Source organism: Apodemus sylvaticus, chromosome 5 (assembly GCF_947179515.1).
Source record: "Apodemus sylvaticus chromosome 5, mApoSyl1.1, whole genome shotgun sequence".
NCBI classification, from domain to species: domain Eukaryota; kingdom Metazoa; phylum Chordata; class Mammalia; order Rodentia; family Muridae; genus Apodemus; species Apodemus sylvaticus.
In genome coordinates this window covers 65,318,627-65,339,971 of record NC_067476.1, presented here as the reverse complement: position 1 = coordinate 65,339,971, position 21,345 = coordinate 65,318,627, and the positions used below count along the sequence as shown (strand labels likewise).

Here is a 21,345-nt window from a genome sequence, read left to right as displayed (position 1 = left end):
GGGGATGGGTGGGGGGCTCTGAGGCTGAGCCATCTGCCAGTCCCTGGGCTTGGGAGGGTGTGGGGACGCAGGGGACTTGGAGGGTGTGTTCCAGGAGCAGCTAGAGCATTGCAGGGAATTTGTCACGTCCAGAACTTGTAAGGTGAGCCCCACTTGCTTGTAGGGGTGTGAGGCTGGCTTTAGCTAGTAGCGGTGGGTTGTGAGGACGTGGGGAGCCGTGCCTCCACCCTCCAGTTGGGGTGAGTGTCGACTGTGGGGTGAGTTGTGCAGCAAGTATGGCTGAGAGTTTGTGCGTGTGCGTGCGAGCGCGTGTGGTCCAGCCTCGAGGTGTGGCGGGGAGTGGGGGGGGCACAGTTGGGTGTCGAGGAAAAGTGCCCCTCACCCCACACTTCCCAGCTGCCCCTCTCATCCCATTCACAGAACAGGGCTTTCAGGACCCTCCTGCTCTCCTCCTCCCGTCGCCATGGTTGCGGGAGGAGGGGGGATTGCTGGAGGAGACAGTTGGAGCCAGCCCCTTGCCCCTGCTGCTCCGGCTAACCCCCCACCTGCCCTTTCTCTCCTTTCCACAGGCTGGGCCCCATTCCTGCTGCTCTGGCGGGCTGGGGCCGGAAGATGGTGGCCAATGAGGAGGGGGAGTGGAGAGAACTTGAGCCAGGGCCTCCCCTCCCCCATTTCCTCCTCTGTTTCTACACCCGCTTCTGGAAGGAGCTGGGGGATGGCTCCTGGGCCCAAGGTGGGGGAGGGGTCCTGCTGGCTGTTGAATTGCTGGTCTCCCCTCAGGAATGAGTTGTGCACGTGAGCTCCAAGGGACTCAGTGTCCCAGCTGCGTATCCCTTCACTCCCTAAGGAAAGATCTGGGAACTCCTTGATGAAGCAGCTTCTTTGGCTACCGTGAAGCTCCCTGGGTAGTCTTGTCTTTGTCCCTCTGCCCCATGTTGGTCTGGTCCTGTTCCCATCTGGCTTGCCCAACTCCAGGAGCAGAGAGGCCTGGCGACTGACCCAAACCGGGCCTTGGTTTCTGTCCATTAGAACTGTGCAAACTGTGGGGCAGGGCCCAGTGTTTGCTGATTACAAGAACAAACTGCCTGGGAAGGCGGGAAAGACACTCTCCTGCTTCCTGAGGGGTGGGGAGGAGGCTGGAGGGGAAACCCAGAGGAAAAGCACCCACATGGAATTCAGTCCTCCGTTTTTCCTGCTGGCAGCAATGAGGGTGGGTGGGGGTCTCCTTCAGACTACTCCATGTCTGAATGGACCTCCACAGGGAGGACTCTGACAGTCTCGGTCCCTTAGGTTAGAGCTGTAACTGGCTTCAGATCAGTATGTTTACCTGGTGTGTGACTCTAGAGGCCTGCGTGGCTCTGAGCCTTGGGTTCCAAGTGCACCTGGCTTTGAACTGGGGTCACGGAAATGAGTGTGAAGACTCCACCACTAAACTCGTGGTAGACAGGAAACGTTGCTTCTAATCCCACTGGCAATGAGAGCTTATCCTTAATTCAAGAGCCAAATCACTGACCATTTCACTTAATACCACATCCATGGGGTACTTTGAAGACATCAGAGAGGAAACAGTGGGGTTTCAGTTGCTTGCACCTCCAGATCAGGGAACTTCTTTCTCCTGCCTAAGCACCTGTAGTTACCTTCTAATTACTCTGGTCCTGGAGGGTCACCTGAGATCCTCACGCTCGGTGAAAGGCTCTGCCTGAAAGGTTGCAGGCAGAATGCAACCTCGCCTGTTACCGCCTGGTCTTTTTTTTTTTTTAAACAGTTATTTCCTTTGAGAAGTGTCAAATGATAAGGAATCCCACAGGCTGTCTCACTTGGCTCTGCACCACCACCACCCCTCAAGGAAAAAAAAAAAGGATCTTTACTGGGAAGGAAATGAGAGCGGAAGGCCGTGAGCGGAGCTTGGTCGGGGCCTGGGAGAGGGTGAGGAGGCGGCCGGCATGCCTTTGCTGCTGGCCGGAGCTCTTTTCACATTGTGCTACTGTGTAACGCGTACCGAGCAGTGCAATGTTAAAAGGGCATCGGCCTTGTAGTACTACCCAGTGCCGGCAGCCTCCTCAGCGGCACTGTGTTCTCTCCCGTCTGAGCACCAGCCAGCTACACTGCTGGGCATTTGATATATGGAGCCCCTCGTTGGATGAGCAAGCTATTCAGCTACTAAAGCTGTAGATCTCATAAGTTAACAGCTCTGTCCTAAGCCCAACAGAAAGACACCCATGTTTTTGTAGACCTGTCCAGAGAGATTTGAACTGGGGAGGTGGGGGAGGGTGAATGGTTTTGATGCCACCTGCTGGTTATGTGAGGATATCATCTGAACCCTTCAGTTTTTAAGACTAAAACCCCGGGGGCAGCTCCTAAATGAAGGTCTGAGTTTTCAGATAAAGTTTGGGATGAACACTTTGTGAAGTATGGAAGAAATTGTGTGAGACCCACAGAGGACCACTGGGGATAAGGAGGTGCACAGGGAAGGAAAGGGGCTTCGGGGTCCCTCCGGTCCCCTACTGCTCGTCCTTGCGTCTTCCATGACAGAAGGAGTCTCTTCACTCACAGCTTTCAGCATGACCCTCCCTTGACCACTCACTTGATTGTGATGGTTCTTGAAAGCAGACCTGCTGGTCACCCAAGATTTGGACAGCACTAGTTATGATCTTAAAAGATTAATCTCTTAAGTGGCGCCCAGAGTCTTCTCGTGCCCCACAGCCACACCACTGACTTTCTGTCTTTCACAGGGCTCTCCTTGAGCAGATTGTAAAGCCGGCTCTGATGCCGGAAGTGGGGCCAAAGGATGGTATTGGGTACCTACTAGAATTTAAGGAAAGGAGATACTGGCATCAGTAAGACAGTGGATCAGCCTCCCCTCCTTTGGCCCCAGCACTCGGGCTTCTGGCTTCTTGGCCCCTCTGTGTCTGCAAGTTCTTTGTCCTGTCTACTGCCTCTCCGTTCTGATGTTAACGAAATTTGAGATACTACAGATAGCTCCAAATCCATTACTTCAATCTAATAAAGTTATCTGAATCTCCCTGGGTATAGTGGTGCACACCTTTAATCCCGGTACTCAGGAAGGATTACTAAGTTCAAGGTAAAACTCAGTTCAAGACTAGCATGATCTAGATAGGAAGTTTCAGGCAAGCCAGAGCTATGTAGCGAAGCTATGGCACCCCCACCCCAACCCCAAAGCTTCATGTCTGCACAAAATGGTCATTTAGCAATGCCATGCTAGCTTTCTTAAGTTTTGGGATGAGGATGGAGGTCAGTTGGTAGAGTGCTTGTATAGTGTTGTATAGTGTGCAGAAATTACTGAACCTGATGCCTAACACAGGGTAGAGCATGCCTGTCATCTCAGCACTTAGAAGGTGGAGGTAGGAGGATTAGAAAGTCAGAGCCATACAGCAAGTTAGAAGGCCAGCCTATAACAGTAGTTTGTCCATGCTTTCCCAGTGTCCTTGAGATGAAGTCACCATCCTCTAATGTTTACAGCCCCCTTCCTGTTTCTCCCATTTTAATCTCTCATGTCTCATCCTCTTGCACTTCTCTTCCAGCCTCAGCAAAGCACAGTTTCCTCAAATTACCCTAGCTTGTGCCACGTCACACGGTTCTGTCTGAACTTCCCTCATCTTGCCCTTACCCTGCCCATCCTTCTAACATGGTCTCTCTTCTGTGAATCACCCTTGACTCCTCAAATCTAGGAAGCTAGTCTGTACTAGAGCCCATATTATCTTCCACTGGAATTAATTAGCTGCTTTCTGGCCACTAGATTCAGAGCTCCAAAAAGTCTGGCCATGGCTGGCTTACTCCCCACACATCCCCTGGCAAATAATACATACCTATAAATATTTGCAGTGCCCATGAGTTAGTTAATCTAGAAATAAGAATGTAACTTAGATGATTTTTACCATAGATCTAGTCTTTTTCTGTAGGGGCTGAGCCTCCTGAAATTTCACATCAGTGCTCCTGGCCATGCTCCTTACATCACACCTTTGTGTTGATGCTATACTTTTGATGCTATAGCCCACCTTAGATCAACTGCCAGCATTATCTCAGCCCATAGGTTTTCATTTTAGCCTTAAGGTATCCATGAATTAAGACATTTTAGGACCACCACCCCTCGAAATCATGGATACACAAGAAAACACTAAACTGGAATATGTTTACACTAGCTGCTCATCCTGATCTGGGTAAAAGAGTAGCCTCATTGGGGAGAGACGGTATTAGATGTCCCTTCCCTTTGGACAAGCTCATCAAAACCTCGGTTCACCTGGATGCTTACCGCTTGTGAAACAGGTGGAGGATCTTGGCACAGACAAAGCAACTGCTGCCTCCTACTGGTTTAAGGGGGGGTGTCCTTGCTGGTGTGCATACAGGGGACAGTACAAGGCCCATACCTAAGGAAGGAAAGCCAGGACAGCCACCTCACAGTTGCTTTTCCCCTTTTTATTAAAAATAGACCCAAACACTTTATGTATCATACAAAAGTTTCGTTCGCTGGTGGCAGTCACAGGAAAGACTGGTCCCTCAGCGCTGATGATCCGCCTCCTCCAGAGGACTGGGTCCTAAGGAGCAGCGGCTGAGCCTTGGGGAATGCCCTTAAAGACTGCTCTCTGGCAACAGCCAGCTGGGGGTGGGGGCTGTTCTTGGAGCAGCTTTTCCCACCCCACCCAATGGCAAAGATTACATACTTGAAAGTGCCTCTTTAGTGCCAAGGTAAACAGTGGAGTGAAATGGAAACCCCTGTAACTGATTCCCAGGGTCTAGGGTTTGTGTTTTTCCTTCTATTGGCCTCATCCCTGGTCCTTTTTTTAAACCAAGAATGGGGGTGGATAAACTACCCTCAGACTCTGGGGCCCTGATATCTGAGACCAGAATTTCACTCTCTGTGGTCTAGCCCCACCGCCAATGGTTGCCCTGTTTATTCAGAAAAGGCTGATCAACATTTGGTAGTTCATAGTCCTATCTGCCTGAGTTCATGCCCTGCCATCTCTTGGTTTCTGGTGCCTGCCACAGTTCTCTCCTTCCCCTGTTCCGGATTTCCCTGACTGCTACCCACTCCTGAGCCATAACCACCCCTGGGGTATCCCAGGCTCCTGTTCCAAAGAACCTGGTATTTCTGTGATGGGGGAGGGGGAGGTGATCACTGGAACCAGGTTTCCCCAGGGGTGGGCAGTACTCATGCTGGTGTGGACTGCTCAGCAGGGCCAGGGGACTGGTGTGAGGAGGGTGGGGCATGCGGAGGAGGGTCACAGACTGCTGAGCCCCTCAGTCCCAGCCGTTGTCTTTCACCATGTGTGACATCTCAATGATGTACTTCCCTTCTTTGTATTTCTGGCTGGTCTCAAAAGCTTGTTCCTGGGGGGTTGGGGGAGGGGAGTAAAGTAATGACCATGGGAAAGGGTGCCTCCCCTCTACCTCCACCTAGGCCAGCCCAATTCCAAGCCCCGTCTGTGGACTCTGCCTGCTGTGTGGACACGGTTTGGAGGGTCACAGGGACTGTAGGAGTCTTCAAATACTTACATATTTCCAGCCCAGTGTAGTCTTGCAGCTTTCACAGAAAATGTCAGCTACCGAGTGGAGTCCTGTGAGCAGGAGGCGCTGTTCAGCTGGCCCACAGCCCACGTTGACCCTGTCTCAGGAAACAAGGACCCAGCACACAGTAGGGTTGCTCTGTCAGTCCAGCCCCCAACCAACCCAGAAGGATCTCTACTGGGGTCCTGCCTTCAGCGGGCCACCCCTCTAGAATTAATGTTATTAATGCTTGGGTCTTTTTCTGCCCCAGGAAACTAAACTGTGTTTCCTTACGCCTTTACAGAGGGGATTGTAGAACCAGGAGTACCAGGTCCTTTTGAAGGCACACCCCCATTTTGCAAAGAGGAAAGCTGTTGAAACACAAGTACACACGCACACACACACACACACACAAAGAAAGAGGTGGACTCACACGGAGTTAAACAGGTAGGCCCGGCCATGGCTTCCTTGGAAGGACTGTGGAAACAGGACAGACAGTGACTACTGGGTTTCCCTTAGCCCTAAACCTAAACCCCAGCTGGAGTGGCTGGAGACCTCGGCAGTTCCCATTGCCCCCTCTCTTGGCAAGCCTGGAGTAAAAGACTGGGGGAGTGGCAGACCCTCACTTCAGCGTTACCTTGGAAATAAGCTCATCGTGTTTGGCCAAGTGTGCTCGACAGTGGACGCAACTGTACGTGCGGTGACAGCGGGGCAAATAGCTGCGGAAAGTCTTGGTGGGTAAACATGCAGGGGCCGGGCCAGGGTCACAGCTGGGCATGACGGGCTGGAGGACGATGCCCTGGCGGGCTGGAGGGGCTGGTGCCGTGCAGCCCCCACAGAGACGGTCGCAGGTAAAGCAGCGGAGCAGATTGGCTAGAGCCGTGTTTCAGGACAGTAGAAGTGTGGGGGGGCTGCCCTGCCAGGGCCCCCCCCAGACGAGAACCAGATAGAAATGGAAATCACCTGGCAAGAGAAGAAGGTGCATCAGTGGAGGTAGGCCCTTCCAAGGAGCCGCTTGTGATTGGTTAGAGAAGACGGAGCTCAGTCCTCCGCACTGCCCCCATCACCACCAGCCCTCAGCCTCTCCTTGCACTTTCTGTCCCCTAGAGTCCCATTCTGTTCTGGCAGCGGTTCCAGGCGTCTTGTGCCATGGCCAGGGATTTGGTACCTTTCTCTCTCCAGAGACAGTAGCAGCCTCTAGCATTTTCCATTGAGAGCAGCCTGCTGGCAGACACTGCTTTGGGAGCAGCATCGCCTACAGAGGCCCACCTTGTGTCCAGTTCTCTGAGGAGCTGCACCCTAACATGAGATTGGGACCTTTTTAAAAGCCAGCTCTTCCTGGAAGTTGGATTTGTTTATTTAGCGTATCTGCTTTTTTCTGTCTCAAGGTCTCCATTCGCTACAATTGGCCCATGTTTTGGGAAGGAAGGAAAGAAGAACAGGCAGATGGGTGCACACACATTGTTCCAGCACTCCCCTGGGGTGGAGTCCTGCGCCCTGGAACTCCACAGAACTTGGTAGCTTCTTCAGTATTGCAGACCTTACCCCTGGCTGTTCCTCAATCCTGCCTCCTGGGATGATACAGCTCTGGGGCTAGAGGGAGCACTTGCTGTCTTCCTAGCCTCTGGTCCTCTGGTCTCATTGCTTACTTACCGTGGCCTTAGATCTGAGTTAAAGACAGGCGTCTAGCCCTAGGAGGAGAATTAACTTTCCTCCAGCAAGTCTGACAGCTAGACCTGTGGAAAGTAAGCAGCACCTCAGAAGCCAGGCTCCTGGGCTGTGCGCTATAGAGTGGGAGCAGCCTTAACCGGAGGCAGCAGGGTAAGGGGACTCCTTATTTTGAAAAGCTGGGCTTTGGGGCACAAGGCAGAACACATTTCTCCTCCTAGAAGCCAGAGCAAACACAGTGCCAGGACAGCAGCAAAATAAATAATTGCAGGGATCCGATTAAGAATCCTGAGGCGCTGGGATCTGCTCACACTCCTGTCCCAAAGTGGCTGAGGGTACTGCAGGCAGAGGATAAGGAGGGAGTTGTCTGCTGTTAACTCTGATAAGCAGGCAATGTGCCTCCGCCTCTGGTGGAGTGTTCTGCAGCTGTAGGTTGGGTAGCCTGTGTCTCCTTCAGAGGTGCCCGTGATGATGTGCTCTCGTGATGCTAGACCACCAAGCAGAGGAGGCAGTACAGCTTCAGTTACCAAGATAAACAGGCTGTTCTGTCCTCCGTGGTGGCCATAAACACCCGATTCTTCTATTGTCTCCAAGGGTTGTCATGCAGTCTCCACAAATCCCCCTGAGTGAGACCATCTTCAGTTTCTGGTTCTCTACTGTTGTCTGAGTCCTCGGAAGACACCTTGGGCTGAATTCAGGGTGACATTGTGTTCTGGCCCTCCTTGCTACAGTTCAGCATCTCTTCCTTGATCTTCAAGTTTGCCTTCAGTTCCCCTCGAGGTACCAGCCACCTTGAGACACCTACTTCAAGGGACTAGGAGATGCCAGGTTTGCCCCCTCCCGCTATCTTCTTCCCTAGCCCCGTCCTTCCGTCACTGTCACGCCTCCCTCCCTGTCCCCTGCTTCTCTGTCCAGCAGAGGAGAAGCTGCAAAGGACAAAAAAAAAAAAAAATCATAAAAAAGGAGAGTTGGGGTCATTTCTTCTCCCATCTCTGCCATTTCTCGCCTGTCATGGGGTGAAGTAAATCAGGCAAATTACTGGGGTCAGAAAACAAAACAAAAACAAAGGTGAGTGCTGGGAAGAAGATGGGTCCCTGAAGCTGAGATGGGGCTGGACTGTGGGAGGTGGGGGGGAACGGAAGGGTTTGCTCCCGGGAAGACTGGCCACTGACAGCCGAAGTGACAAGGCAGAGACTGGTGGCACCAGATGCGAATCCAGTGCCTCTCGGGAATAAAAAAGGGGAGGGGGACTTGTGCTCACAACGGATGTATTCAATTGCTTTGAGGTTTCGCCTCCCCCTGGGCCAGGCATTTTCAGTATGGTATGGTCCGAATAATTAGCAGAGCAGCCGGCTCCCAGGGCTGGCTCTGGGGGTCTGCACCAGCAGCAAAAACAATAAACAGTGATGTCAGATGCTGCAGACAAAGTTGCCAGGAAATAAGTGCGAGAGAATCGTCAGAGCTTGGGGAAGGATGGAGGAGCCGAGGAGAGGAGCAGAGGCAGCGGGGAGGGGGAAGGGAGGACAAAGGGTGCATGAATAATGCTTTTGCAAAGGGGAGAAAGCAACACGCAGCAGGAAGAGGTAATTTGCGAAGGGGAAAAATTGATTTGGAGAAGGGCTGCCCCCTCACCTTGAGGTCTGCTCCAGAGATCTCCGTCTATCTCTCTCAATCTCTCTGTTCACTCTTCTCTCTTCTCTGTTGGCTCCTTCAATTGGGAAGGGGATGGGATTTGGGGAGGGTAGTGGGGGGGGGGCTGAGGTCTGGGACTGCAGGCTGGCAGCTGCTGGGGAGGGGGGCAGAGGTTGCCTCTTGCTCTGTCCCTCGGTCTGTGGGTAAATGTGGCTGTGTGTTGTGGAACTGCATCATAACACTGTGAGTCATCCAACCCCCCACCCCCCTCACCTCCCACGTCAGAGCAGGGCTGGGAGACACAGGAGGCGGGTTGAGAGGGAGGGAGGGGGCAGGCATCAAGGGACCAGGCTAGAGGAGTGATGTTAGTAGGGGCAGAGGGACGGATGGCTTAGGGGTGTCCACGTAAGTGGTAAGGAAAAGGAGAAATATGTTGTTAAGGAGCAAAGCTGTGTGACCAAGGAAACAGAACCCAAGGAAGGGCAGGGATGGAGTGAGGGTGGCAGGGAGGGAGCCAGGATGGCGAAGGGAGGTGGATCTAGAGAGAGCCAGGAAGTACACACGTACTCAACATGAGACATTTCCACTTCAACTCTGACATCAGCTTTGGTGCAGGGTAAAGGGAGGATATATTAATTGTCATGGATGACAAACCAGGCTCTCAAATGTGTTCAGACTGAGGACTTGGAAGCTTTAATGTCTGTTTGATGGCCCCAAAGAAGCCATAGGTCAAATATGGCATCTGAAACCCAGGAAGCTCTTTTATCAACTCCCTCCCAAGAGTTAGTGCTGCGAATGGAGAAACCTATGTGACATGAGGTTTTTAACAGAAGTGTAAACTTTCAGAAGCAGAGCCTCAAGGAAACTTCACTCTGCATCGAAGACGGCAAAGTCTAGGGCAAAGCCCAGCATGCTGAAGATATTTGCAAAATAGTAGTTTGCTTTCATCTTCAGACAAGGGCCGAGTGTCTGGCTTTGATATCCAAGACATCAGAGTTGAAATCTTAGCTCTGCCAATTATTTGCCAGGAACACTGAGCAAGTGACTAATCCTTCTGCACCATACAGTTCCTCTTCTGACCAGTGAAGCTAATAATACTGTTTACCTCAAGGAGAATTGACTGTGTGAGACAGTGTGTAAATTTCCAAAGTGCCTGACATACGATAGTCATGAAGTAAAGAGTAATGAAATTTTATTTTGTCCCCTCCTTTTGTAGTTAACTTTAAATTAGCATTCTAAATTGAATGCTGTTATGGGTTAGTGCTGTTTATTTTATGTATATTAGTGCACTGTAGCTGTTTTCAGACACATCAGAAGAGGGCATCAGATCTCATTGCAGATGGTTGTGAGCCACCATGTAGTTGCTGGGAATTGAACTCAGGACCTCTGGAAGAGCAGCTTAAGTGCTGAGCCATCTCTCTAGCTTCCATATATATATATATATTTTAATCAGCTTCCAGATAAAATTCATTTGACCTAGAAGTTATGCACTTTCCATGAAGTGCAGTACTATGTCTCTTACGAAATTATGTGGGCCCAGAACATGCACCCATCCACAAGATAAAATTCCATTTTATTTCATAGGTTAAATTTTAGAAAATGAAAGCTGAAACACAGATTTCTGGAGAGTAGTTTTCTCATCTATCTCTCTTCTCACATGTGAGGGGTGATGATTAAGTCAAGGGAAACAGGTAAAGAGAGATCCTGTTAGTCCAATGAGAAGAAAAGGGAATTCTGAATATTTAATCAGGATCAAGTCTGGAGTGTAGATAAACTCTGAAGACATGGTGTGTGTATTATGAGGGTTGGTACTAGAGGCCTGAAAATGAGAACAACTGGCTAAAGAAGGAAGGAATCAGTCATGGCAATTACCATTATTCAAGAAGCTGAGGTGAGAGGATTCCTCTGAGTAAGAGGTCAGTCTGAAGTACACAGAGAGTTGCAGGCCAGTCTGAGCTACAGTGTGAGACTCTGCCTAAAAACAGGCAAGCTGGTCATTGATGGCGCATGTCTGTGATTCCAGTACTGCAGAATCAGACATCGGAGGATCCCAGAGTTCAAGGTACTCAAAACACAAAAGCCAGAGAAAAAGATGGCGGGGATGGGGACTGGGGGGGGGGGGGGCGGGATTTGTCTTGGTAACAGATAAAAATGGTAATACTGGAGCTGTGAAGATGGCTCAGCAGGTGAGTGCACTTGCTTGCCACAAGCCTGACTGAAAACCGGAGTTCAGTCCCCTGTCAGGGCCAGAATCTATGTCGAGGTGAGGGTCAACTCCAAAGCCTTGTCTTCTGCCCTCCTCACTGTAGCACACTGCCACCCCCACATGGACATCAGGACACACAACATGATCAGCCAAACAAAGGAAAGAGAAAGGAAGTATAAGAGGAAGACGGCTGAGGATCCGGGCTTGAGGAAAACAGAGAACAGTCCCTCTGTGCAGTGGTGTGGTGTCGCATACGCATACCTTTAATCCCAGCACTTGGGAGGCAGAGGCTGGCGGATTTCTGAGTTCAAGGCCAGCCTGGTCTACAGAGTGAGTTCCAGGTCAGTCAGAGAGATCCTGTCTCAAAAAAAACAAAACAAAAAAAAGTTCATAAATTTAAATCAACAAAGGATCAAAACTATCAAAGACTTAGCTGCAGAGGAGAAGGACCAGCACACAGGAAGGAATGATGGGGTGTCCTGTGGAGGGTGGGGAGACAGCAGGGGGTGCCTGGTGAGATTGGAAATGAAGAGAGTGCAGGCAACACACACACTCAGATGGCTTACATGCTGTTCTTTTTCTGTATTTAAGAAGCAAAGTGGAGCTGGGCAGGGGTGGCGCACACCTTTATTCCCAGCACTTGGGAGGCAGAGGCAGGCTGATTTCTGAGTTTGAGGCCAGCCTGGTTTATAGAGTGAGTTACAGAACAGCCAGAGCTACACAGAGAAACCCCATCTCAAAGGGAGGAGGAGGAGAAGGAGAAGAAGAAAGAAGAAGCAGTGGAGAGCAATATCAAAGGGAGGAGAGGGCTCTTCCTGAATTCAGCTTGAGATGATTATACAATATCTGAAGGAAGATGACTTTGAGGTAACTGGGAGGTGTTGAGAGTGGAAGCAGCCAGGCAGTGGTGGCGCACACCTTTAATCCCAGCACCTGGGAGGCACAGGCAGGCAGATTTCTGAGTTCAACGCCAGCCTGGTCTACAGAGTGAGTTCCAGGTCAGCCAGGGCTACACAGAGAAACCCTGTCTCGAAAAACAAGAGGGGGGGGGGGAGCAAAGAATCAGACCGGGAAGAGTGAGTTCTGAAGAAAGGGGATTAGGTTACATTTTTTTAAAAGAATTATTTTTTTATGTATATGAGTACACTGTGGCTGTCTTCAGACACACCAGAAGAAGGCATCAGATCCCATTACGAATGGCTGTGAGTCACCATGTGGTTGCTGGGAATTGAACTCAGGACTTCTAGGAAGAGTAGTCAGTGCTCCTAACCACTGAGCCATCTCTCCAGCCCTTAGCTACATTCTTGCTAATGGAAGTCTAGAGGTAAAATTCTGAAGAATGAAAAAAGGATCCTATGTCGAATAGTTCATTCAAAAGCTAATGTCTGCATGGAGAATGAACGGTATAACTAGGTCACATCTCCAAAGAAAACCATGAGAGGTGACAATTTACCTGCCTGAAAACCGAGTGCTAGGTAAGACCAGCAAGAGAGAGGTAGACCAGAAAGCTGCCCTGATCTCTCAGTTCAAATTTATCACATGGGCAAGAATGAGGAAAGTATTCACCTGCTTTAAAAGCCAAACAGTGGATTGGAAAGATGGCTTAGCAATTGTGTCTCACAGTTATTGGTAACTCCAGTTCCAGGAAATCTGATATCTTCTGATCTAGAATGGCATGAGGCATGCGCACGATGCACATACATGTGGACAAAACGCTTACACACATAAAAATATATGGGGCAGTTGTGGTTCACGCCTTTAGGTCCAACATTCAAGAGGTGGAGGCAGATGGATCTCTGAGTTCAAGGCCAGCCTGGTCTAAGGAATGAGTTCCAGGAAAGCCAGGGCTACACAGAGAAACCCTTTCTTGAAAAATTGAGCCCCTTTAATCCCAGCACTTGGGAGGCAGAGGCAGGTGGATTTCTGAGTTCGAGGCCAGCCTGGTCTACAGAGTGAGTTCCAGGGCAGTCAGGGCTAGACAGAGAAACCCTGTCTTGAAAAACAAACAAACAAAAAAACCCAAAACAAACAAAAAACAAAACAAAACAAAAAAAACAAAAAAAAGGAAAAAGAAAAATTGAACCAAAAATAAAAAATAAATAACAAAATTACAAACAGACAGTATGGGCTGGGTGGAGTGGCTGGAAAGTTGGCTCATGGGTTAAGGGCACTTGTTGCTTTTGCAGAGGTCCTGGATTGGATTCCCAGCACCCACATGGCTGCTCACAAACATCTATTACTCCATCATCTTCTGACCTGTGCAGGCACCAAGTATGAGTGTGGTCCACACACATAGGCAAAACATTCATACACATAAATCTTAAAAAAGAAAACCTGTAAAATGGAGGTTACAGTTATAACTACTGTACAGGATTCTATCTAGAATTGAAGGACTACCCATCCAGCCATGGAACAACACCTAGCAGCTAACACTATGCAATTGTTTACCCATTATTAGAAACTGACCCAGAAAAAAAATTATATATAAAAAGAAAAGCCGGGCAGTGGTGGTACACGCCTTTAATCCCACCACTCAGAAGGCAGAGGCAGGCAGATTTCTGAGTTTGAGGCCAGCCTGGTCTACAGAGTTCACAGAAAAACCCTGTCTCAAAAACAATACAAAACTAAACAACAAAAAACACCCCCCCCCAAAAAAAAACAACAACAAAAAGAAAGAATAACTGATCCAGCCCCCTAAGCTCTTGGTTTAAATGTTTTAGTTATGTTTCTCTCATTACTATAATCAAATGCTTGACAAAAAGCAACCGAAAGGTGGTTTTATTTTGATGAATGGTTCAGGACACAGAGTCAATCAACACAGGGAAGGCATGGCAGTGGTAATGGCTTGCAGCCATGGTGGTGAAAACTTGCTTATGTCTGGCCAGATCAGGAAGTAGAGAGTGAAATGTAAGTCCTTAAGTGGCGTTTCCCTTTTCCTCTTCTGATTCTGTCTAGGAGCCCAGGCCCTGGAATGGAGCTGTCCACATTCAGGATGAATCTTCCTCTTCAGTTACGTATTTCTGGAGTCCTTTCACAGACACACCCAAAGATGCACCACCCTCGGTGTCCAAGTTGTTTACAGATTCAATTAAGTTGGCAAAAGACATGAACCATCAAAAGGCTTGCCTTTAAGCCTTTATACCTTTAATGCCTTTAAATCCAGTACTCTGGAGGCAGAGACAAATGGATCTCTGTCTGAGACCAGTCTGGTCTATGCAGTGAGTTCCTGGACAGCCAGGACAGTGAGACACTGTCTCAAAGCAGCAGCAGCAGCAGCAGCAGCAGCAGCAGCAGCAGCAGCAGCAGCAGCAACAACAAAACAAAAGCCTACCTCTACTAATAACTGAGTGCTTGGGAAAATGTCTCTGATTATCCTAGTTTTCTTAAATGAAATTGGAGATATTATACCTACCCGGGTTTGTTGGGTATTGTGACACAGACACCTGAAACTACTTTGAAAAATGTAAAACACTGTATAAACAGATGTTATTATAGTCTCCCCAGCCTATAATAAAAACTTAAAGCTAACATCAGATACTTTCTATATTATAGGCATTGTTCTTGGCACATATGTCTCATCCAATCTTCAAAGCAATTTTAGGTGGTTGAATACTGTTATTATTCCCATTTTATAGAGATGTCTCAGGGAAAGGAAGCCTGTGATTTATCCAAAGTCAGGTAGTGAACTAATACAATATTCCAAAGACCATACTCATGAAAAGTGGATTATGGAAGTGGAACCAGTTAGAAGTGTGTAAATGACTGACTTTGTATAACTGCCAGCTGTGCACAGAGAAACAATTTAGAATCTGGCAGAAGTTGTTGGATAGTGACTGATTTATAAGATAAACGAAAGAAGTCATTGGACTTTTATTCTATGTTTACTAAAGAAAAAAAAATCATCCTGGTTGGTGGCTCAAGTCTAAATCCCAGCATCTTCAGAAGATCAGAGGCAGGAGAATTACACTTAGTTTCTTCTATATGCCAGTTCCGCATGACCTCAAAGGGGGACTGCTTGATTGACCTGGTGTGTGTGTGTGTGTGTGTGTGTGTGTGTGTGTGTGTGTGTTCTGCCACTTTCCCTCCACCTGGGTCTCCTGCTTAAGATAACTTCCCCACTATTTTGGCTTGTGGTCTAGTCGAGCAGAGCTTTGATCTAGACAGTAATGCCTCTCCCTCTGGTCGCCCTTAGCTTTCCTGGACAGCAGATAAGAGACCACGTAACTACCTCCCGCGCGTGGGCGAACCAGCCAGGTCTCTCCGCCTCCTGCGGTCTTCCCGCATAAAGTGACGGCGCTGCCCCGCCCACCTTCGCGCGTCACGGAACAATCCTTGAACTATAATTCCCAGAGGACCAAGCGGTGGTGCGCGCTCACTCCGAACTACACATCCCAAGATGCATCACGCAACCGCGTCTCCTACTACTGCGCAAGAGCGGAACCGCTTTTGCTTTCCGGCTAGTATTTAGGTGTGCGCCGAGCGTTCTGTAACGCTGTTTTGGAGTCCGTGGCTGTATAGGTAAGGTTTAAGGACCCTAATTACCTCTGAGAGGCCCTGGCAAACTTTGGTGTCGGAGCTAACTGCGACAAATACTGGACCCAGAATTATGGTTCAGAATCAGAAATAGTAATTAAAATTTCTTTGGTAGTTTCTAATTTACAGTGAATTGTTTTGTTTTTCCAACTGTGCTCCATGTTATTCCCCGGCACAGCACTGTTATGTGAGGACATGTAAATGTCCACCATATATCAGCTGGGGAGTTGGTTCAGGTATTAAGTGGATGGATTATAGTAACTACTGGTAGTCCCAGAGCTGGACATGTAATTGTTTTCTGAGTCCGAACCCTGTGTCCTGTTCTTTGCATACGATTCAGAGGCTTGTTTCTTGTTGGCTAAGGGAGTTGGAGAATGGGCACGTGTTACTTTATTTTCCTAAAGAGTAATGGAGGAAAGACTATGCAATTCAAAACTCTTGTTAGTTACATCTGTAAGTAATTTTCTTTTTATGTCCTAGTCATTCACACACTCTGTTTTTTGTTGAGGTGCACTACACCTCAACACCTTTTGTTTGTTTGTTTTGGATTTGGTTTTTTCGCGAGGGTTTCTCTGTATAGCCCTGGCTGTCCTGGAACTCACTCTGTAGACCAGGTTGGCCTCGAATCAGAAATCTGCCTGCCTCTGCCTCCCAGAGTGCTGGGATTACAGTCATGTGCCACCACCACCTGGCTAACACCCATTTTTTTTTTAAAGATTTATTTATTTATTATATGTAAGTACACTGTAGCTGTCTTCAGACACCCCAGAAGAGGGCATCAGATCTCATTACGGATGGTTGTGAGCCACCATGTGGTTGCTGGGATTTGAACTCAGGGCCTTCAGAAGAGCAATCAGTGCTCTTAACCGCTGAGCCATCTCTCCAGCCCCCGGCTAACACCTTTTGTTTGGGAGCAAACAAAAATACCTCTACCTCCTGGTTGTGGGGAGACCGGCTGTAAACAGTGAGTCTGGAGGCAATAAGAACTGTGCAGAAAAAGAAAAAGGGACTAAGGGAAGATTTTGAACAGTGGTCTGATATGGTGATTTGATCAAATGTTTAATTTGGGTTCTAGGCACGGCAGCTTTACAGAAAAGATGAGCGAGGAATCCAATGATGATAAGAAGCCAACGACTAAGTTTGAACTAGAGCGAGAAACAGAGCTTCGATTTGAGGTGGAGGCATCTCAGTCAGTTCAGTTGGAGTTGTTGGCTGGCATGGCGGAAATCTTTGGCACAGAGCTGACCAGAAACAAGAAATTCACCTTTGATGCTGGTGCCAAGGTGGCTGTTTTCACTTGGCATGGCTGTTCTCTGCAGTTGAGTGGCCGGACCGAGGTGGCTTATGTCTCTAAGGACACCCCTATGTTGCTTTACCTCAACACTCATACAGCCTTGGAGCAGATGCGGAGGCAGGCAGAAAAGGAAGAAGAGAGAGGTCCCCGCGTGATGGTAGTGGGTCCTACTGATGTGGGCAAGTCCACGGTGTGTAGACTGCTACTCAACTACGCAGTGCGTTTGGGCCGCCGTCCTACTTACGTGGAGTTGGATGTAGGCCAGGGCTCTGTGTCCATCCCTGGTACCATGGGGGCCCTGTACATTGAGCGTCCAGCAGATGTGGAAGAAGGTTTCTCCATCCAGGCCCCTCTTGTGTATCATTTTGGCTCTACCACACCTGGGACCAACATCAAGCTTTATAATAAGGTCAGAACTGGAGCTAAGGGGAGGTGGGGTAGAGGGATAAGTTACAATCAGGGTAGGAAGTAGGGAACTTTGTTACTTGAAACAACACAGTTTTCCTTCTGAATGTAATTGCCTTTTTTATTTTTTGGTGTGGTATTACTGTCATCTAATTTCATAAGAGACCATTTTAAAACTAAGTCAGCTTTAGACTGCTAAGCATTTTGTAGCACTATTCGAAGGAATTCATTATTAAGAGGTAAAACAGGAAGCAGAGGGCTTGGAGACATGGCTCAGCAATTTGGAGTCTGGCACATACCTTTAATTTCAGCAGAGTCAGAGGCAGGCAGATCTCTTGAGTCTGTGGCCAGCCCAGTCCCCATAGTGAATTCCAGGACATAGTGAGACCCTGTTGCAAACAAAACCAAACCAGAAACAGTACTACTCCTGTCAAGGGTCAGAGTTTGGTTCCCAGCACCCATGTCATGCTAGTCCCAGTTGCCTGTCACTCCAGTTCTAGGAGGATCTGAGGCCTCAGGTGTCTGTGTGCACTTGCTCTCGTGTGCACAGGCATACATACAGATACATAATAAAAAGTAAAAAAAATTTAAAAAGGAAGCTGCTGAAGTAACAAAGTTAAATCCGTGTTGTGGGGTTAAAACCACAGTCATTAAAAATATCGATTTTGATGTTAATATACCAGTGAGTACTGTAGCCCATCCCTATAATCCTAGGACTTGGAAGGCTAAGGTAGGACTTTCAGGAGTTTGAAGCTAGGCTAGAGTTTTGCACTAAAACCCTGTTTCAGAAAAAGTAAAAATCCTGGGAAGCAGGGGCTAAGGTTCTATGTAGCTCAACTGACAAGCACATTGCAAGGCTTGTAGTTGGATTCCCAGCCTGTGAAGTTTTTGGATGGCACCTATTACTCAAAGAGGAACTTAGATGGATTTAGGAGCTGGGGAGATGGCTCAGTGGTTAAGAGCATTGGCTCTCCTTCCAGAGGTCTTGGGTTCAAGTCCCAGCACCCACATGGCAATTTATGACTAACTCAAGCTCCAGGAGTATCTGACGTCCTCACACAGACATGCATACTTGCAAAACACCAATCAGTGCACATGAAATAAAAATTAATAAATCACTAAGAAAAATAGACAGATTTATTTACTTTTGTTCGCTTTTTTTCTCCAGATTACATCTCGTTTAGCAGATGTGTTCAACCAAAGGTGTGAAGTGAATAGAAGGGCTTCTGTGAGTGGCTGTGTCATCAACACCTGTGGCTGGGTCAAGGGCTATGGGTACCAGGCTCTGGTGCACGCAGCTTCAGCCTTTGAGGTGGATGTGGTTGTGGTTCTGGATCAAGAACGACTGTACAATGAATTGAAAAGGGACCTCCCTCATTTTGTTCGAACTGTGTTGCTCCCAAAATCAGGGGGTGTGGTAGAACGCTCCAAGGACTTCCGTCGGGAATGTAGAGATGAACGTATCCGTGAGTATTTCTATGGATTCCGAGGCTGTTTCTATCCCCATGCCTTCAATGTCAAATTTTCTGATGTGAAAATCTACAAAGTTGGAGCACCCACCATCCCAGACTCCTGTTTACCTCTGGGCATGTCTCAGGAAGACAACCAGCTCAAGTTAGTACCTGTCACCCCTGGTAGAGATATGGTGCACCATCTCCTGAGTGTCAGCACTGCTGAGGGCACAGAAGAAAATCTTTCTGAGACAAGTGTGGCTGGATTCATTGTTGTGACCAGTGTGGATGTGGAACACCAGGTGTTTACTGTCCTGTCTCCAGCCCCCCGCCCATTGCCTAAGAACTTTCTTCTCATCATGGATATCCGGTTCATGGATCTCAAGTAGTAATAGCAAGAAGCCTCACTTTCTGGGCCATAGAGTTCTGGCCATCACCAAAGGCAGATGGAATGAACTATAGCAATCTTATTAAGGCAGCTGACAAGGCCCAACTAGCAGAAAGCACAGTCTCTACCTCTTGAAACAGTTAGAAGCCAGATTCCTGGCTACTATTTGGTTCATTTACTCTGAGCCAAAAGGAGACAGCTCAAAAAGAAAATTTTTTTAAGATCACCTAAGGTACCATTTTAAAGATTCCAAGACCCTAGAGAATTCCATGTCTTCCACTGTGCTACCATGTGGGTTTTCTTGTTAACACTTTCTAATATCTCTATATAGTATTTCTTATATTATTTAACCAGGATGAAAGTGAGAAAGAGTTCAAAATTGAAAACAATTATTTTAATAAATACTATTGACATAAAAGTTGGTGTGACCTCTTTTGCTCTCCGCTCTCCCACACTCACCTCTCTGCCCCTGGGGCTCTTCCCCCCCTCCACGTGGTCATGGCCGGCCTCCATTCTCTATATTCTCTCTCTCTCTCTACCTCTCTACCACTAACTCCCAATAAACTCTATTCTACACCCCCCCAAAAAAAAAGTTGGTGTGATTCTTTTTTACTTTTACTTCTCACCCCTAAGCATTATAGAAACTATAGGAATAATTTATTGTTAAAATGCTGTGAGAAAGGGAAAATAAGAACTTGCTTGTGAGCCATTCACATTTTACTCTTGCTGGTAAACCTGTTTCCAGTGCCTGGTATATTCGGAGATTAGAGGCTAGAGATAATTTGGGATGATTTCATATCTAATTTCCTTGAGATAGTCCATTACCTTTTTTTTTTTTTTTTAAGTTTATGTATTTTGTGTGTGAGTGCTCTGTCTACGTGCCAGAAGAGGGCATCAGGGCATCAGATCCCATTACAGATGGTTGTCACCTACCATGTGGTTGCTGGGAATTGAACTCAGGACCTTTGGAAAAGCAGCCAGTGCTCTTAACCGCTAAGCCACCTCTCAAGCCCCTGTTCATTACCTTTTTATTAAAGCTTTCTTCATCTTGTCTGTGTGGAATCAGGCCCAAAAGTCCAAATATACTAGAGATTTTGGGCATTCGTCTGAAAAGCCCATTTTGGTATATCTTGTCTGAACATCAGTAAGTATACAATAAATTTAACCTTTTTTTCATCCCACAACTCTCATACTCATCAGAAACTCTTCTCGGTGTGAAACAATGTTTCATGAAGCTTTCAGCAAAAGAATAAAAAATGCAAGTAGTATACAGAAGCTTACATTTGGGGATATGGGACAGAGTCATGGGTGGTACTTTCTGAGTGTATCGAGAGAAAGACCTGGACAAATTAAACGGTAAAAGCTTTCAGATAAACTTCAAAATCCTAGAAAGGAAAGCTTCGAGTTTAGTGAAGAAAAAAGCATGGTAGTTGGGTGTAATGAACCAAACAAAAGTAACAGTGCAGCTGGAGGGAACTGGAAAGATCAGATAAAGCATGGTTCATAAATTGGCATCAAGTTGATTTTGCCCACAGCAGTGGGAGAGATCATAGGACTAACTGGACACTAAGCAGAGGAGTGGTACAATGCATTTTACATGTGACAGATTTTCTGCCATTTTCATGCACTTAGTTTTGGTTAATTCTCCTGATGTTCCCCTATTTCCCTGTCCTCTGTCCCTTTGTATCTATCTTGCCTCCAGTACTGCCCATGTTTTATTGACCCACTCTTTTAAAGAGATCATTGCTATGTGGACAGTTGATTTCAGAGGGCAAGCCTCTGGGGAAGCCAGGGAACAAACGGGGATATTCATGTGTCAGTATCCATGTGAATTGGTGGACAGGATAAGGGCTGCAGAAAAGGGGCTGAGGAGAGCTACTGTCTGTATCATCTGTGGTATTTTGAAAGTAAAATGGATGGGACTTGCTGAGTGATAAGAGAAAATGGAATCAAGGATGATTATGAGGGGTTGTGTGAGTGCATGCATGTGTGAATTCTTGCTTTAAATTTTAGGTGTGTGTTGGGCTAGAGAGATGGCTCAGCAGTTAAGAACACTGACTGCCCTTCCAGAGGTCCTGAGTTCAAAATTCCAGCAACCACATGGTACCTCACAACCATTTGTAAGGAGATCCTATGTCCTCTTCTGGTGTCTGAAGACAGCAATAATGTACTCACATATGTATAAAATAAATCTTTCTTTAAAAAAAATTTATGTGTGTGAATATTTTGCCTGTGTGTATGTATGTACACTACATGCATGCATGGT

At 47.6% G+C, this 21,345-nt stretch overlaps 2 protein-coding genes across 2 annotated transcripts; one reads left to right on the top strand and one right to left on the bottom strand.

The window, feature by feature from the left end:
* Positions 1-4,419: 4,419 nt before the first annotated feature.
* Positions 4,420-9,028, bottom strand: Ypel4 (yippee like 4). Its single transcript, XM_052182831.1, has 5 exons — positions 8,803-9,028; positions 6,140-6,465; positions 5,936-5,979; positions 5,512-5,620; positions 4,420-5,346 (listed from the first exon to the last, which is right to left on the bottom strand). Exons 2-5 carry the CDS (start codon positions 6,278-6,280, stop codon positions 5,257-5,259), a joined length of 384 nt encoding a protein of 127 aa, XP_052038791.1. The 5' UTR covers positions 6,281-6,465; positions 8,803-9,028; the 3' UTR covers positions 4,420-5,256.
* Clp1 (cleavage factor polyribonucleotide kinase subunit 1) lies at positions 6,472-19,497 on the top strand. Its single transcript, XM_052182830.1, has 4 exons — positions 6,472-8,238; positions 15,201-15,526; positions 16,617-17,244; positions 18,409-19,497. The coding sequence occupies exons 3-4, from the start codon at positions 16,639-16,641 to the stop codon at positions 19,078-19,080; spliced, it is 1,278 nt and encodes a 425-aa protein (XP_052038790.1). The 5' UTR covers positions 6,472-8,238; positions 15,201-15,526; positions 16,617-16,638; the 3' UTR covers positions 19,081-19,497.
* The last annotated feature ends 1,848 nt before the right edge of the window (positions 19,498-21,345 follow it).